Raw genomic sequence first — 17,019 nt, forward strand, 5'->3', positions numbered from 1 at the left:
CCCCATATAAGACACTCCAGCCGCTCCCCAATCCCGGAGAAGCCAGCTGCATCCTGCCATTTCACGTCTCACAAGGCGTTCAGCAGGGCGTATTATAATTCCGGACCAGCCTTTTCCGGGGACCATCCCTAGCCCGGAAGTCAGGCTACTTCCTGTTTCCTGAGTCTCTGAACAGCTCTCCTGGTTTGAATTTCCCGCTGACCTGGGACCCACTTCCGACCTCTGCACTAAGCCTGGGCCTTGCATTGGTCAGAACCCTCATAGGCCCCACCCCTCGCCGCAGGCGTCGCACGCAGCGCGCGTCAGACGGCGCGGCGCTTTACGGCTGTCGTGCTTCCTGTCTCGGCAAGCATGGCGGCAGGGGACTCGGAGAAGGAAGTAGCTGAGCTGGAGCCTTTAGAAGGGAGAGATCTGGAATTAGAGGCGGAGGAGGAGCAGGAGGGATCCGAAGAGGCGGCTGGCAGCGCCAAGAAGCGGGTGGTGCCGGGCATTGTGTACCTGGGCCACATCCCGCCCCGCTTTCGGCCTCTGCACGTACGGAACCTTCTCAGCGCCTACGGCGAGGTGGGGCGAGTCTTCTTCCAGCCCGAGGGTACGTGCGCGGGTCCGAGGAGCGGGGGATGAGTCCGTCGTGTGTGCGGGATTCGTAGGGGCCAGGGAGGGACGTAGCCCTGTAGGCCTATCCCGGGAGAGCTGATTTGGATTTTAATCTCGCCTCCGCCCACTCCTCTTTTGGCCTGAATTTACCAGGTTGTTATATGCGTACAGCCTGAATAAAAATAAAAACAAAGCAGTGCTTTTTCTCAAAACGGAAGACATCCCTTTGTCATTTCGGCAAGAGACAGTCTGATCAGCCGCCCCCAACTGCCCGGCAGGCACTAATTGGAATTGGAGTGGGGGCCTGTGCAGTTTTAAATAGAACATTTAGGGCAGACCTGATTAAGGACTGAACACCAAAATTAAAGGCTTTCCGAAGTGAGAAGCAACAAGCATTTGTTTGAGATCAATAAGAACAGCTATTCGGAGAGTACTGAATCAGGCAGAAACCCCATTAGCTCGAGCTGGTTTGGCTCAGTGGGTAGAGCGCCGACCTGAGGACTGAAGCGTCCCGGGTTCGATTCCGGTCAAGGGTGCATGCCTGGGTTGCGGGCGTGCAGGCCAATCAGTGATTCTCTCATTATTGATGTTTCTGTCTCTCTTTTGCCCTCTCCCTTCGTCTCTGAAATAAATAAAAATATACTTTTTTTAAAAAGAAGCCCAAATAGTTCTGATTTTGAGACAAACACACAAAGGGTATTTATGAAAAAAGGAAGGGACAATTGCATCAGTAGAAGGCGTTGCTATTGGTACAGATAACATTGGGATGCTAATTCTAAACTGTTTTTAATTTTCAGCCTGGTAATTATCAGTCCTTTAGTCATTATCTGCTTTCTTGTTATCTTTGTAAAGAGTTCTTTGGGGCACAAAGTTGTTTTAGGCCCAATCCAAAGGTTATTTTGCCCTGTTTACTAAAAAATATATTTTATTGACTTTTTACAGAGAGGAAGGGAGAGGGAGAGAGAAACATCGATGAGAGAGAAAGATCAATCAGCTGCCTCCTGCACACCCCCCACTGGGGATGTGCCCGCAACCAAGGTACGTGCCCTTGACCGGAATCGAACCTGGGACCCTTGAGTCCGCAGGCCGACGCTCTATCCACTGAGCCAAACCGGTTAGGGCTATTTTGCCCTGTTTAAACATCCCAAGGTTTGAGGCCTACACATATAAAGCAGTTCTTTGGGGGTGGCAGCTCCGGTTCCAGTTTAAAGTGGCTCCATTTATATTTTGACAGAGTTAACAATGAGGAAAGAATGAGTTAGACATAGGGAGAAAGGGTGGACTTTGTAGTTCTCAACTCCCTTCCCTACAAAGACCTTGAAGTAGGATCCTGGCCTGCAGGCAGGTTTTGAGAACTCAGCAAGTGGGCGATACAGTGAGTGGCTGCTACGTCTGTCTCCATGACCCCGGCTCTCTCTTTGGCACACAGGTGGGTTCGTGCGGCGCAAGAAGAAGGCAGCGGCGGCCTCGGCCACGGGAGGGAAAAAGCGGTCCAAGTACAGCAAGGACTACACAGAGGGCTGGGTGGAGTTCCGGGACAAGCGAGTAGCCAAGCGTGTGGCCGCCAGTCTGCACAACACGCCCATGGGTGCCCGTAGGCGCAGCCCCTTCCGTTATGACCTTTGGAACCTCAAGGTGAGGGGACAGGCTTGTCTGCCGCATCTCCCATCCTACCTTCCCAGACCCAACCCCAGCACCTCGGTGACCTCTTGTTGGCCCTGCCCCCTCCTGTTTTCTCTCCAACCCTGACCTGCCCTACCCGGATCTTTTTTTGTTTTCCTGTCTGCAGTACCTGCACCGTTTCACCTGGTCCCACCTCAGTGAGCATCTTGCCTTTGAGCGCCAGGTGCGCAGGCAGCGCCTGAGAGCCGAGGTTGCCCAGGCTAAGCGTGAGACTGACTTCTACCTCCGAAGTGTGGAGCGGGGGAAGCGCTTCCTTGCTGCTGATGGGGACGCTACCCGCCCGAATGGCTCCTGGACCTTTGCCCAGCGGCCTACTGAGCAGGAGCTGCGGGCCCGGAAGGCAGCTCGTCCAGGGGGTCGTGAACGGGCTCGCCTGGCAAATGCGCAGGACCAGGCCCGCTCCAACCGAGGGCTCCTCGCCAGGATCTTTGGAGCCCCACCACCCTCCGAGAGCACGGGGGACCCCGTGGTGGTCAAGGACTCTTGAGGGGCAGGGAGTCCCCTCCATCTCCTAGCCCAGCCCAGAGTTCTCTCTACCTGATAATGACTACTCAGGCAGACAGTTTGTTTCTCAGACCAGGAGTTTCTGGTGAGTGTCCAGATGTAGTTTTGTGGGCCTCTGCTCCCCTCTCCAACTATTGCACATGCCTGGCTGAAGCACCTAATTCATGCTAGCAGCATGATTATGACAACTGCAGATGCCTGTTTTGTCTCATCTGACAACCAGTTGTCTAATTTGGGATTTACCAAGTCACTATATGAGGCTGTGAGTGACGGCACATACCAACGCATGCTCCGTGGCATTGAGAATCGCTTGGACCACTAGGAAAGGGGAGATATTTAAGGAATAAATTTTCAGAGGCATCATGGTGGGTGTGTGGTGTGTGAGGGGCCGTGGGAAGGTATGATTCCTGATCACAGCCTTCAGAGATGGGGCTGTTTTTTCACCAACTTTTCCAGATCGTTCCTAAAAAATGAACAGAATCTGGAAGAGCCTGGTGAACTATAATCACAAACAGAACTCCCAGGATGGAGTGTTGGGTTGAAAGCAGTGCAAAGGTGGGCGAAGCCTAGGAGGTAGTGGCACAGTGATTCCACTCAGGTGCACCTCGTGTTGGGGCTCAGACAGGGGAAGGTCACGGACAACATGCAGAGCAGCCCCAGAGGCACTCGGTGTAAACCACGAAGGACTGAAAACATGTCACCATAACTGAGAAGTCTCCACACAGCCTCATAGAGGTGGAAACTGGTCAGAATCCAGTATCAAAGCTGGGCAAATAGAGTAGTAGATTGAAGTTTAGCTAAATTTAATATTCTATAATGAAAACCCTTACAGTCCATAATACAGAAGTTTCTTTAAGGGGCATCCAGGGAGATCTTACTACAAATCTCAAAATTAATTGTGAAACATTTAAAATATTCTTATTAAAATCAAGAATGAATGAAGATGCCCTGACCGGTTTGGCTCAGTGGATAGAGCGTCGGCCTGCGGACTCAATGGTCCCGGGTTCGATTCCAGTCCTTGGTTGTGGGCACATCCCCAGTGCGGGGTGTGCAGGAGGCAGCTGATCGATGTTTCTAAGTCTCTATCCCTCTCCCTTCCTCTCTGTAAAAAATCAATAAAATATATTTAAAAAAAAGAATGAATGAATGAAGATACTTCCTATTACCACTACTATTCATACGCCGTCCAAGAAATCCTGGTGATACAGAGACAAAGTGGAAAAAAGGATAAAATTGCCCTGGCTGGTGTGGTTCAGTTGATTGAGCACTGTCCTGTGCTCTGAAAGGTGGCCGGTTCCATTCCCAGTCAAGGCACATACCCAGGTTGCATGCTCGATCCCTGGTCGGGGTTGTGCAGAAGGCAGCCACTCCATGTTTCTGCTCTCGGTGTTTCTCCCTCTGCCTTCCTCTCCAATAATCAATAAAAATACATTTTTAAAAAAGATAAAGTTGACATTATTGTATCATAATTTCAACATAAGGCTCCAGAAAGTTGGTATTGCTGGTTTGAGCATAATCTATATCATAAAAGGCCTGTGGTTGTGACGCCGTAACGGCGAGAGCTACGAGCAGTGGAAGGCAGGGTGCAAGCCATTAGCACTGGGCAGGGCGGCCAGCTGAGGCAAACGGAAACAGCTACCCGTGCACAATTCCGTGCGCACTGGGCCTCTAGTACTGTACATAAAAGTAGATAGCATTCTGCCCGATAACACTAGATAAGGATGCTGCAGATCTAAAAGTGCACTGAAGTAGGAACACACATGGGCAATGAGTGTATAAAAGGTTCTATCAGGACTAAGAGCACTCAACTACAGGGATGGGTAAGTATTCACTGTACAGGCAGTCCTCGGGTTACGTCGGACTCCACGAACGTCATTTCATGGTTACGTCGCCATCACCCATTTATGTATAAAAAAAAGTTCCGTCATTTCAACGTATGTACATACATATGTGCTTTGTTTTTTATTTATTTACCACAAGTAAAGGTCAGGATTATTACTTTTAAAATTTTTTTACTGTTTCACTTCATTACTGCCGTGAATGTGCTCCATGTGAGTGACATTGCTTATGTAGGTGGGTTCCAACGTAACAGCAAAAATCGCATTACATCGCGCCGTAGGAATGGAGCTGCACCGTAGCCCGAGGACCTACTATAATTGAATTGACAGATCAACCCACATTTCTATCAAAAGGGCATGGGTAGGATTATCAAGAACAAAAAAAGGGGGGTATGGGTATGGGTAGGTAAATTGATGTTCAAGTGAGGTAGGCTAGCCTGTACGATGGGTATAACTGACAGATACACAAAATGTTGACTGAGGGGGGTCTCAGAGCTCTTACCTGTCATGTTCACCCACAAACCTCAACCCTCTATACATTTACCGCTCATGGTAAGGAACCCTATAAACCAGGGTGAGGGAAGTGTCTCCTGGTGAGAGCCAGTCTGGACTAACCTGTCCACTTAGCATCTCTAGAAGGAAGTGTTTCTTGGCAGGACCTATTGTCCTCCACTAATTACATTGAAAAGGACATTTAACCCTTTCCCCACTCACACCTACACCTCTCACCATAGGTGTGTTCGTGTTCTCATGATGCGTTAGGACTGGCACTTCCCTGCCCAGCGGGTGGAGCAGGGAAGAGTAGCTGAACGGAATTGAGCTGCTCTAGAGGACGATCTTCTCCCAGGTGTCTCTCTCTCTGGGAACCTCACGTGTTTAACATTTGGGTAACAAGGACACTGGACTCCATGAGTCATTGATGGTGCACTGGCCGTTACTGAATGTTAGCCAGGGTGGTCAGATGAAGCTGGTACTCCTCCCTGTGCTGTATGGCATGCAGTGGGAAGGCTCTGGAAGGACCCACTGTCCAGAGAAGAGCACAGAGCAAGCTCCTCCCGTTTCACTCTCAGCCTTAGCCCCAGAATTCTAGATGGTCCAGTGACTACGACCACCACCAGGACTCAGGGCCAGCCACATGAATATCCACCTTATTCTTTTTTTCAGCTTTACTGGAGTATAATTGACAGATAAAATTGTAAGGTATTTAAAGTGTACACCATGATGAATTGATATATATTGTGAAAGGATTCCTGAATATTTGCTTTATTCTAATACAAGTGTAGGGGGGAAGCTTATTCTTAGTAGAGACAAAATGCAGTTTTTCAAAACAAATGTTTATTAAGAATGAAGGGAAAACAAAAACATTAAAACATAGGCATACATTGAATACAAGTGTCTTGTTTGGTCTGAAATCGTGAAAGTTACTCTAACTACTTACCTGAGGTAGATCTAGGTTGGCACTGTTTCAAGAGAACCTCCATCCATCCCAGAAGTTACCTCCCAGTTTTGGTTACAGGCTCCCAAGCGGTCCTCCCCAACCTCAGGTTATGCTATAGGAACAGTAACAATACCTTTTCCCCTATGGTTAAAACACCTCGGACTTGTTTCATACCCACAAAGTTCTGTGTTTGAGGGATGGTCCATCTTTAATTTACTTGAAGACTAGAGACAGTTATCACGAGATTCGCTGAAAAAAAGGGTCAAGTCATCCTGTCGGTGATACCAACTCTGTCCCCTTCTGCAAGTTCTAATGACTAACCATTAGCCACAGGACTAATTTCATCACCACCATGCCATACACCCATACTATTTTAGTGTTACAATAATCAAACATATACTAGTGATAGGCATGATTTTCAAAAGAAAAACAAATACATGTTGTGTGTTTTACCACACTGGGCAACTTTTCATGGTATAAGAACTATTTATGAAAACAAACATATCAGCTTGAATCCCCTCCCAGGATCTGTTTACTAAAAGAAAAAACACCTTAGAATCAGATTCCTATCACTATGAGCTACACCCACTGACCCTAGGATTATCAAGATGAGCAGCCAGTCATCAGGATCATAGCTTAAAGCCACACACAAAGCAGCCGCTGGCCCCCTCCATGAGTCTGAGGCCAATGCTCCTGAGTTCAAGGATTCACTGTGATTGACCAGATCAACCAGACAGACCAGCAACAAAATACTTATTCACCAGTTTAGTCCCAAACACTGCAGAAATCTTAAGTATTTTTATTAAATGTCTTTTAATCTGAGGGGACAATACCCTCAGAAGTGTCCACGTAGAGATTCCTGGATTAATTACAGTACATCTAGAGAATATTAAATATAATTATTCTGTTAAACTGGAAATAAGTGCTTATCCTCAAACCTCTGAAGAATTTGGCAACTACTTTTTCTCTCAAGCATTTAGCATCCTACATACCAAGCCAAATAAATAGCTTATATTGATATTGTGATTGCATGGGAATAAAAAGTATTCTCTCTTTTCTTGGCAGAACTGAAGCAGATGAAAGACATATCATTATGGAACTAATTTGCTATAAACAGCAGGATAATGGAGTGAAAAGAACACTGCTCTGGAGTCAAGATAGTTAAACCAAGAAGCATGGCTCCTCCATTAACTGCATCATCATGTGTTACTTGCCTGTGCATGTCTTCTGTCAGCCATTCTGCACGGAGCTGATGAGGATATATTATCATTTGAAGAGATGATACATGAAGTCAAAAAAATGTGTATACTAGCAACATCATAACTGTTACCCTGGAATCTGCATTTCTGAGTTGAAAAGAGATGAATCTCTAAAGTGGAAATTTCAATTACCAGTGATACTCTGACATTTTAGAGAAAGGAAATTTCGAGGGTGTGCCTCAACTCACACCACGTAAAACACTGGGTGTTTTGCTTCTATATGAGGTTGGCCCTCCGAAGGAGAAACATTTGGGAGTTCTAATCCAGGATAACACCTCCCACTGCTTAGTTCTTTTCACTACCACCAAGTTTCCCAAAACAACAGTCACCAATCTGGCCCAAGAATTTTAAAAAGAAAGAGAGAGATCAAAGGGAAAGTAAGTATTCTGCTTTCCCCAGCAGTAACACATGCCACACCATCTGTCACAAGGGCACAGTCCTTTCCTTTATTGGCTTTCCAAATTTAAAAAAAGAGAAATTAAGCAATCATCAACTAAGTGGTTCAGATAAAAGCATCTTCACCTGAGTTTCCCATCAGTCTGCTCTGAACAGCCCAAGCTCCTCCCACGACAAGCTTCTGGGTACCTAACAACTGTTTACATACTGACTCATGAAAGTCACCTCCACCCCTGGGTCAGCTAACTGTGAGCACGGTTATCCGCATATCTATTATATGTACAAGGTCCACAACTAGATCTCCCACTAGAGCGAAATTCTCTGCAGAGACAGGTTCTTTGGGGCCCAAAGGTAGAGGTTTCTAGGCAAGACTTTTTCACACTCCACATATGTATGGGGTTTTTCACTCGTGTGAGTTCCCTGGTATACCAAAGGAGCTGATCACTGACAGCTTTCTCAGACTTCATAAGGTCTCTTCTCAGATTGTTTGTGTGTGTGTTGTTGCAAACCCAAGAAGATTCTCCATCTAATGCTTTCGCCACATTCCAGACAAATGTACCTAAATTTTCACCAATATGCTTCTTGATGGGTAAGAAAGTCATAGTTCTGTGGAAGCTTTTTCACACTTGCTAGGGTTTCTCCCAAGTGTGGGTTTTTCTGACGTCCAGTGAGCTGCACACAGTGTGGGAAGCACTGTTCACACCAAGTGCATTTTCTTTTAGTGCGAATTCCTCAGAAAGAGAGGAGTGGGCATTGCTAGGAAGCTCTCTCACTCTCTGCATCTCCAAGGTTCCCCACCGGTACGAGTCCTCTCACAGGGATCAGCTATGAGCTCAGACTAAAGGTTTTCCAAACCTGAAGGCCTTTGAGGTTTCTTGTTGGAGTGACTAATAGGTGTTCTGTTAGGATGGCTCTCTGGGAAACCGTTTCCCAGCTTCCTAAAACTGCAGATTCTCTGGTCTCCACCGAAGTCTGAACTCTTCCAAAGGTCTAAGATTTGCCTACAGTTTTTCATCTTAATGAGTTCTCTGACTCGTAAGTACGTTTTTTTTGTGGTGTTACAACTTCTTGTCTGGCCAAGACGTCTGTGAGGTTTCTGATGGGTGGGGAGGGCTGAGCTCAAGCCCTTTCTCACCCACATTGCAGATATATGGTTTTTCACTGATGTGGACTGTCTGATGTTGAAGGAGGGCTGAGCTCTGGCGGAAGCCTTTATCACACACACTGTACTGATAATGCAGCTCCTCTGTCTGAGTTCTTATTTTGGGTTGGGCAACAAAGCCCATGCCTAGGAGGAAGCCACTCTCACATGCAGACCACTGGCGCGGTTTCTCTTCCATGTGAATTCTCTGATGCACAATAAGGTCCGAGCCACAGCTGAAACTTTTCTCATATTCAAGGCATTTAAAAGTGTGCGTGTGAGTTGCCTGGTGCCTGATTAGGTTGGCACTCCGAGTAAAACTTCTCATACATTCCAAGCATTTATAGGGCTTCTCCCCTGTGTGGACTCTCTGGTGAACAATGAGGTCTGATTTCTGGCCAAAGCATTTCTCACAGGCACCACACTTATAGGGCTTCTCCCCAGTATGAACTCTTTTATGAACAATGAAGGCTGATCGGTGTCGATAACTTTTCTCACACTTATTACATTTGTAGGGCCTTTCACCAGTGTGAGTTCTCTGGTGGCTAATGAGATCCGATTTCCCACTAAAAGCTTTTTCACACTCCAGACACTTAAATGGTTTCTCACCGGTGTGAGTTCTTCGGTGCCGAATGAGGTTTGTACTTCGACTGAAGCATTTATCACACTCACTGCACAGATATGGTTTCTCACCTGTGTGGCTTCGCTGGTGGACAAGCAGATCAGAGCTCTGTCCAAAATTCTTGCCACAAATGTCACATGTATAGAACTTTTTACCTGCATGTGTTCTCTGGTGTCCTGAAAGGGCTAAGTGGTGCCAGAAGCTCTTCTCACATTTGCTACATTTATAAGGTTTCTCATAATTGTGGATCCTCTGGTGTGAAATGAGATCTGAGCGCTGGATAAATGTTTTCTCACACATATCACATCGATAAGGTTTCTCCCCAGTGTGGGTTCTCTCACACATAATAAGAGCTAAGTTCTCGCAGAAGTTTTGCTCCCGTTCAAGGCACTGGTATATCTGATCATCTATTTGAGTAATCTCATGCACACGAATGAAAATCTTTTGACCCTTCTGAGGGCACGCATGATATAATTTCCTTCTCTGAGTTCTCTGATTAGCTCTCTCTTCTGAAGTGCACATTTCTATGGCTCTCTCCTAGGGAGTTTTCCATTGGTCGTCTTGACCCATCATCTTCTTCATTGTCATTTTCCTGACAAGAACTTGAATGACACACTTGTTTTAGGCCTTTGAGTCATGAGCTGTTTGTCTCTACAAGTTTCCAGCATCATATACACTAATTTCTTACTCGGTATTTCCAACACTGTGAGACAGAGAGAAATATTATTTTTATTCCTATAACTAAGAAAAGAATGCTCAAAATTAACACCACTGTAGAAAAGACAGAAATTCTGCATCAGGGTACATAATGCCATTGGTTTTTCAGGAGCTGAAATCAGTTAGTTTCTCTCTTTGCCAATATCAACCAATCAGCAATATATATGGAAAGTACTAGGGATTATTATTTATTTCATGATCTGGGTGATACAAAACCCAGGTTCTTCACTCTGGCTGAGTAGTGCCTGCCCTGGCATTCTCTGTCCCCTTTGCTGCTGTTTTTCTCCATGGCACTTATCACCCAATACAGTGCATACGTAATTCACTGATTTGCTGTCCACAGTTAGAATATGATATGATGTCTGTTTGATTGCTGCTCTTTCCTTAGTATACAGAGCAGTTCAGCCATATAGTTGGTGCTTCATAAGCAGCTTATTACAGTTCTACTAGTGTCCTTATCTGGTAAAGGACAAAGGCTGAAGGCCATGGGAGCATCTGAGGAGATGCCTTTTAGAAGAAAGAAGGGACATTTCAAAAGACTGAGGAAATGGAGCTCACCTAGAATGTAAATGGAGGAAAAGCAGCATTTACTTTCTGGTCCTGAGAATGTGATTTCTCAAGGAAGATTGCATTCTGTAAAACACAAGGACAAGAAAAGGGTAAATAGTCATGAATGAGAGGATTTAGCACTAGATCATTTCACTCAATCTGAAAACGGGAACTTTCAATAACAAGACAAAATGGGGGGGTGGGGGGTGAGAAAATGGGTTTTCTTATACAATCCCTGTCACCCCATTTGACTCTGAAGGAAAAGGACAATAAGGAATCTATAACCATCCTTGGGAGCATGACAGCATTGCAGGAAAGGGCCCGTGGCACTAACTGCTTTAAAACACCAAGGCATCACCTTCCCCAGGAGTGCAAGCTGCCGGGTCTGAAGACATGTCCCGGGGACGACACCCCACCTTCCCTGCGGCCTGCCATGGCCACCATTCTGGTCATCCACAACTCACAACAGACTTGGCTGATTTATATTTCAGCCACAAACAACTCAGGACGCAGTCACCTGGGGGCAGGAGTAGTTAGACAGCCAGACCTGTGCACTGAGTTCTCCCCTCACAGCTCTACCCTGCCTGCTCCAGGTCACAACACTTCCATTTGTTCCCTCAGCAAATGGAAGGAACAAATGGACCTGACCCAGACAGCACAGGGAACATACTCGTAGCCCATGGCCACCAGTAACAACATGACAGGGTTCATGGTTCTGGTTCCAGGAAAGACGGAGGCATGCCAGCTGGTTCTCCCATGAAACACAACTCTGAACTCCGCACCAGATCACGGGAACACAACCGACCTGCAGCGAGTTCACTGTTTTTTGTTTTTTTGTCCCCTTCTGGACCCCCTGGCCTGAACTCAATGCAGGTTGGACCACAGAAGTCAGAGGAACTGGAAAATGTAATTCAGTTGGTATTTTCTGGGAAATCTATGGCTCCCATGCCAGCGATTTAAAACTGACTTCAGCCAGTGGACAGGAACAGAGTGCAGCAGCCTGTGGCAGAATCGATCTAAAGGTCACTGTCAAAAAGAGAAAACCCACTCCAAGTACAAAATAAATTTTTTAAAGACTTCTGATAACAGCAGAGTACAAGGAAGAGACTAAGTGTGCACACAGAAGAGGTGGCCCTGGAACAACGCTTAGGAAAGAGCAGAAAGGAAGGGGAGGAATCCTGTGGACCTCACAGCCAAGGAGAAAATGAACAAAGGAAATTTAAGGTCCTTCAACATGGAGAAAAATTTTTAAATGCACAATCTATCTCCCTGGTATATTCTAAAAATGACATCCGGGTTTAAAACAAAAACAAAACTTTACCACAATGGCAAAGTGGCAATGTGCTGCTAAATTAGCAACCTTGTAAAATATGTTATGTTCTAATAAAATTAAAATAATTCAACTAAAAACTGGGAGAAGATGAAGAAAACAGTGAAATAACCTCACTGACTACTGCATTAATTAATGGCAGGCAAGAGTTAAGAATACTATTAAGAACTGGGAAACCAGATAATTAAAGGTTAAATAAGAATATGGGACTAAAGGCATTTAAAAAGGTCTAAGTACAAAGGTAGCCATTGTAACAAAAATCAAACTTTTTAAAAATACTTTTTAATGAAAGAGCAATTAAAACACATCATGTAGGAAAAAAACACAGGACAAATATTACATAACACTGATAACCAAACCTGATGAAGAGAGCATAAAATAATTTTACAGCCCAATATCAGTATCAATGTGAAAATTACTAGAAAAATCCAACACATTCTTACACAAAATGTAGCATACTCTTTTATACTGTTGCTTTTTAAAATTTACGATTTAGTGCTCGCTTTGGCAGCACTAAAATTAGAACGATACAGAGAAGATTAGCATGGCCCCTGTGCAAGGATGACATACAAATTTGTGAAGTGTTCTATATGGGGAAAAAAAAAAATTACCATTTATCCTGGAAATCACTCCACGTCTATTGGTAAAGATTTTCTTTATTCACTTTCACAGCTGCATAATACCCCATTATATGTGGATATACCAAGTTTATTCAACCACTTTCATACATATGGGCACTTCAGTTGTTTTAAATATTTTCAAATTATAAGCATTATGATGAATACCCTAATGGATGTGTGTTTTCATATTGTTGAAGGTGTATCTTCAGAGTCAATTTCTAGAAAAGGGATTGCTGAACCAGATGTAAATGCATATCTATGTGAGCAGAGAAACAAGTAGACAGAATCATAAAGCAGACATAGTAAAATGTTAACATTTAGGGACTACAGGAAAAGAGTGTATGGGCATTCTTTGTACTGTTTCACAACATTTTTGTAAGCCTCAAATTATTTCCAAATTAAAAGTTTTTATTTTTATTTAAAAATTTTTAAAGAACATGGTAGCTGAGAGTTGGCACACTGTGCTAATTAAAATTAAATGTTCAAGCTCTGAAATCAGATTTTGGTTCAAGTTCCCACTACACTCCTCTGTAGCTGTGAGAACTTGGGTACTGACCTAAGGTCCTTTGGCTTCAGTTTCCCCTCTGATGAAGTAGGGAAGCTACAATTACATGCCTCAGGAGCTGCTCTGAGAACTGAGACAGTGTCATTTAAGGACTCAGCTCAACATCTGGGTCTCCACAGGTGCTGTTGTTTTCTTGATTCCTCCTTCACATGCACAAAAAACCCTAACATTCATAGAGCCCATCCTCTGTGCCTGCCTCTTGTGTAAAGCCTTGTTCAAAATCCATTTAAAATAATTAACTAAATAGTAAAATAACTCAGCAAGTTAATGATTAATAAAAAGATTGTGCAAAAACAGTTATAGAGAAATGTCACGAGGAAAAGGAAGAATAAGGATCACAACTAAATAAAGATACGCAGGATCTAGACAAAGAGCTAATATAATGTGTGTTTATGGGAGTTCTGCCTTTAAAATGTGTATTACTGTTAAGCTCAAACAGAGAACAGAGTAGGAATAAAGGATGCTGCCCTGGCCGGTCTGGCTCAGTGGATCAAGCTTCAGCTTGAGGACGAAGGGTCCTGGGTTTGATTCCTGCCCTGGGGCCCAGTCGGGACATGGGCCAGAGGCAGCCAAAACGTTTCTCTCTCTGTCTCTCCCCCTCCCTTCCACGCTCTCTAAAAATCAGTGAAAAAAATATCCTGAGGTGAGGATTAACAAAAAAAGAAATGAAGGATTCTGAGCTTGGTCATAGCCTGTAAATGAATCAGAGTATTTCCTAAAGTTACCAGCCCAGGGTATTACATTTGCCCTAAGTAGCCAACAACTGTGGGGCACTAAGAAGAAAAAAAAATTGTTAAATAAGGAAATAATTTTGTCAAAACTCGAAGTAGACCATAACACTTTCCTAGTTCAAAATACTGTAACTGTCTCTTATCACAGGGAATAAACACAAACTTTCACAGCTGTATGCAATGTGGCACCTCCACCCAGCTCCAGCCTCACTTCTCCCTTCTGCCCGGAATGCTCTTCCCCCAGGTAGCCTGCTCCTTTATTTGATCCAAGTGTCTGATTGAAAATTACTTCCTCAAAAAGAAGCACACTCTGACGACTTTATCTCACATAACGATACCCCTTATCCTGCGTTATTTCTCTGCAGAGCACTTATCCCAACTTTGTGTTGTATACTTTATATTTGTTAATTTGTTTCTCCTACAGGAATATAACTCCCATTAGCGCAGTGGTTCTCAACCTTTTTAATGCTGCGACCCTTTAATACAGTTCCTCATGTTGTGGTGACCCCCAACCATAAAATTATTTTCGTTGCTACTTCATAACTGTAATTTTGCTACTGTTATGAATCGTAATGTAAATATCTGTGTTTTCCCATGGTATTAGGCTCTACAGCAGCGGTTCTCAACCTGCGGGTTGCGACATTTAAAAGATTGAGAACCACCGCATTAGGTTAGGACTTAGTCTTTTGTTCACTGCAGTAACCCTACCATCTAGAATACATTAGTTGGATGAATGAAAAATATGGATGGATGGATGGATGGATGGATGGATGGATGGATGAATACCAGAACAAAAAAAGAGCCACCATCATCCTTGAAGCCCCAGCAACAATGCACCTGTAGGGCTAGGAGCTCTGGCAAACCTACACGTACTCTTCAAGTCTTAGCTTCAGGGAGCCCTCCTCTAGGAAGACACTGGCTCTCTCTGCCACCAGGAGGGTCAGATGCACAGAAAGAACAGCAAGCAATAAAGGCACAAGCACGCCAGCTGAGCAGAGAACGCCAAAGCTCAAGGTTATCCTTAGTTAAAGCCATATGGGACAAGCACAGAGTCTGTAAAGCTTTGTCTAAAAGTCAGGTAATTCTTGCCCTATCAAGCCCTAGGTTAGGGATTAGTATACCTATGTTTCACTGATTAAACAGACTGTCCCATTTAATCTTCCCAAGAACTCTGTAAAGTTGGTGTTAATGCCAATGTTTGCACCTTACACATAAAGGCCTGATGCGTAGGGCAGTTAAAGAATTAACCCAAGATGTCACAGCTGGTAAGTAGTAGAGCCAGGATTTAAACTGCCATCTTCTGACTGCTGAGCCTGCCTAAGCACTGGAAACACGGCCTTTTGGAGGGCTGCAAATCAATCAAGAAGCAATTACTATAAGCCTATTGCGAATATGCATGCTGAAATGGAGTATAAAATGCACTTAAACTGGTAGGACAGGACCTCATTCTATCACTCCGCTATCCCACAAGCTAAAAAAGGCTCATTCCCCTTGACCATGTATCTTCTCCCAGTCCCACCTGTCCTCCCGGTCTTCCTTTCCTCCTCCTCCTCCAAATCCACCAATTTATACAGAAACATACAGCGTGGTATGCCACTTGCTCCAACAACCAAGACTCAAGACTGTCTTCCTTTTGGCTCCAAAAGGTCTTTAGTCCATAACTATTCACCACACACAACTCTTCCTTCTCCTAGAGAAAACACACACACACACACACACACACACACACACACACACAAATAACGTATAATTTTTCTGGAGCTGGGCATCTACACATTAGTCCCATGTGCTCCCCGGTCTGGTCCGCATCTTTCACCCATATCTGACCTCTCCCCACCTTTGCTTCATTGTTTCTCCTGCAAGCAGTACCTGCCACTGGTAGCCATGGTTCCCTCCCAAACAGCTCAAGACAGTATCTCAGGAATCCCTCTGGATAATAACAAACTTCCTAACAAAGCCCCGAGTCGTCCGCTTGTTTAATGTCTGTCCTTCTGCTAATGGTTTTTATTCCGTCAACCTCTAAGGTCGAGAACCCATTCTCCTACCACTGCTAAGTGCATATAACAAAGTGACACAGAATGCAAGTTTCCAAAAATGGCCATGGCGCGATGCAAACAACCAGAGTCTCCGCATCCAGACCCGAATGCAACGTAACTCATCTCTGCATGAAAGACGGGGTGGGGTGGGGGGGCCGAGGGCTCCGCTGAACGCCCGCGGGTTTTCCCTACACGGAAGGCCCAGGTCGCTCAGAAACGCGCCTGGCAGGGTTCACGGCCACGCTCTGCAGGAACCACCGCGCCGAGCGGCTCTTCTTTCAACTTTTCATTGATCGCCTTTCCGTCCGGGGTCCAGGGTCCCCGAGCCGCGGGGGCGCACGGACCAGGGCCGCTCCCAGGCCGAGGCCGCGGCCACGGGGTTCCGGTCCGCTGCGACCCGCCGCGGCCCCGCAGGCCCGGCCCCCCGAGGCCCGAGGCCCGTTCGCCCCGCGGCCCCCGCGCCGCCCCTCGGCCGCACTTCCGGTGACTCGGGGACATAGGTCCGGTTTCCCGGCGGCCACGGACCGAAGGGCCCACCCTCGGGCGAGGAGGGGAAGCAAACCTGGGGCCGACGAGCGCCGGGAGCAGCGCCCTCTGCGCGCAGGGCCGGGGAGCCGGGGCCTCCACACCAACCGGGCCGGTACGCGAGCCCTCTCAGACAGGCCGGAGGCGGCGGCGCAGCCCCGCCCCCAGAGTCACGTGGTCACGCCCCCGGCGACAGCGCGCCCCGCCCGCCTCTGCGCCAATCGGGCCGAGCCTCCGGAAGGGGCGGGGCCCGAGGGCGCGGGAGCCCGCCCAGCGGCCCAGGGCCCGGATGTAGGAGCCGCTGGCCGTGTGCGTTGCAGGTCCTATTGCAGTTCCTGACCTCGGTTTCCTTTCTTCACGGCGGTGCCGAGGGGGTTGGACGAAAAACACCCCGAAGGAGCAGCAGGAAATGGAAGACCCCAGAGTGTTAGCTGGGCGGAGGGTCTCAAGGTTGGGTGGTTCTTACCA

General features: G+C 46.1%; 1 protein-coding gene and 1 long non-coding RNA gene across 2 annotated transcripts; one reads left to right on the forward strand and one right to left on the reverse strand.

The window, feature by feature from the left end:
- Nucleotides 1–327: 327 nt before the first annotated feature.
- ABT1 (activator of basal transcription 1) lies at nucleotides 328–4,220 on the forward strand. The gene is made up of 3 exons (XM_080648327.1): nucleotides 328–592; nucleotides 2,027–2,232; nucleotides 2,387–4,220. The coding sequence occupies exons 1-3, from the start codon at nucleotides 352–354 to the stop codon at nucleotides 2,765–2,767; spliced, it is 828 nt and encodes a 275-aa protein (XP_080504453.1). The 5' UTR covers nucleotides 328–351; the 3' UTR covers nucleotides 2,768–4,220.
- A 1,716-nt stretch (nucleotides 4,221–5,936) lies between these two features.
- Nucleotides 5,937–16,703, reverse strand: LOC308237026. Its single transcript, XR_013959404.1, has 3 exons — nucleotides 16,589–16,703; nucleotides 10,754–10,828; nucleotides 5,937–10,181 (listed from the first exon to the last, which is right to left on the reverse strand). It is a non-coding gene; the product is annotated as an uncharacterized lncRNA (long non-coding RNA).
- Between the last annotated feature and the right edge of the window lie 316 nt (nucleotides 16,704–17,019).

Source organism: Plecotus auritus, assembly GCF_963455305.1.
Source record: "Plecotus auritus genome assembly, chromosome: 12".
NCBI classification, from domain to species: domain Eukaryota; kingdom Metazoa; phylum Chordata; class Mammalia; order Chiroptera; family Vespertilionidae; genus Plecotus; species Plecotus auritus.

Bases quoted from the DNA above. Each gene is read 5' to 3' on its own strand.
- ABT1 (XM_080648327.1), top strand. From the start codon at position 352: ATGGCGGCAGGGGACTCGGAGAAGGAAGTAGCTGAGCTGGAGCCTTTA. The intron at 593-2,026 runs GTACGTGCGCGG...TTTGGCACACAG, and splicing joins AGTCTTCTTCCAGCCCGAGG to GTGGGTTCGTGCGGCGCAAG. The intron at 2,233-2,386 runs GTGAGGGGACAG...TCCTGTCTGCAG, and splicing joins ATGACCTTTGGAACCTCAAG to TACCTGCACCGTTTCACCTG.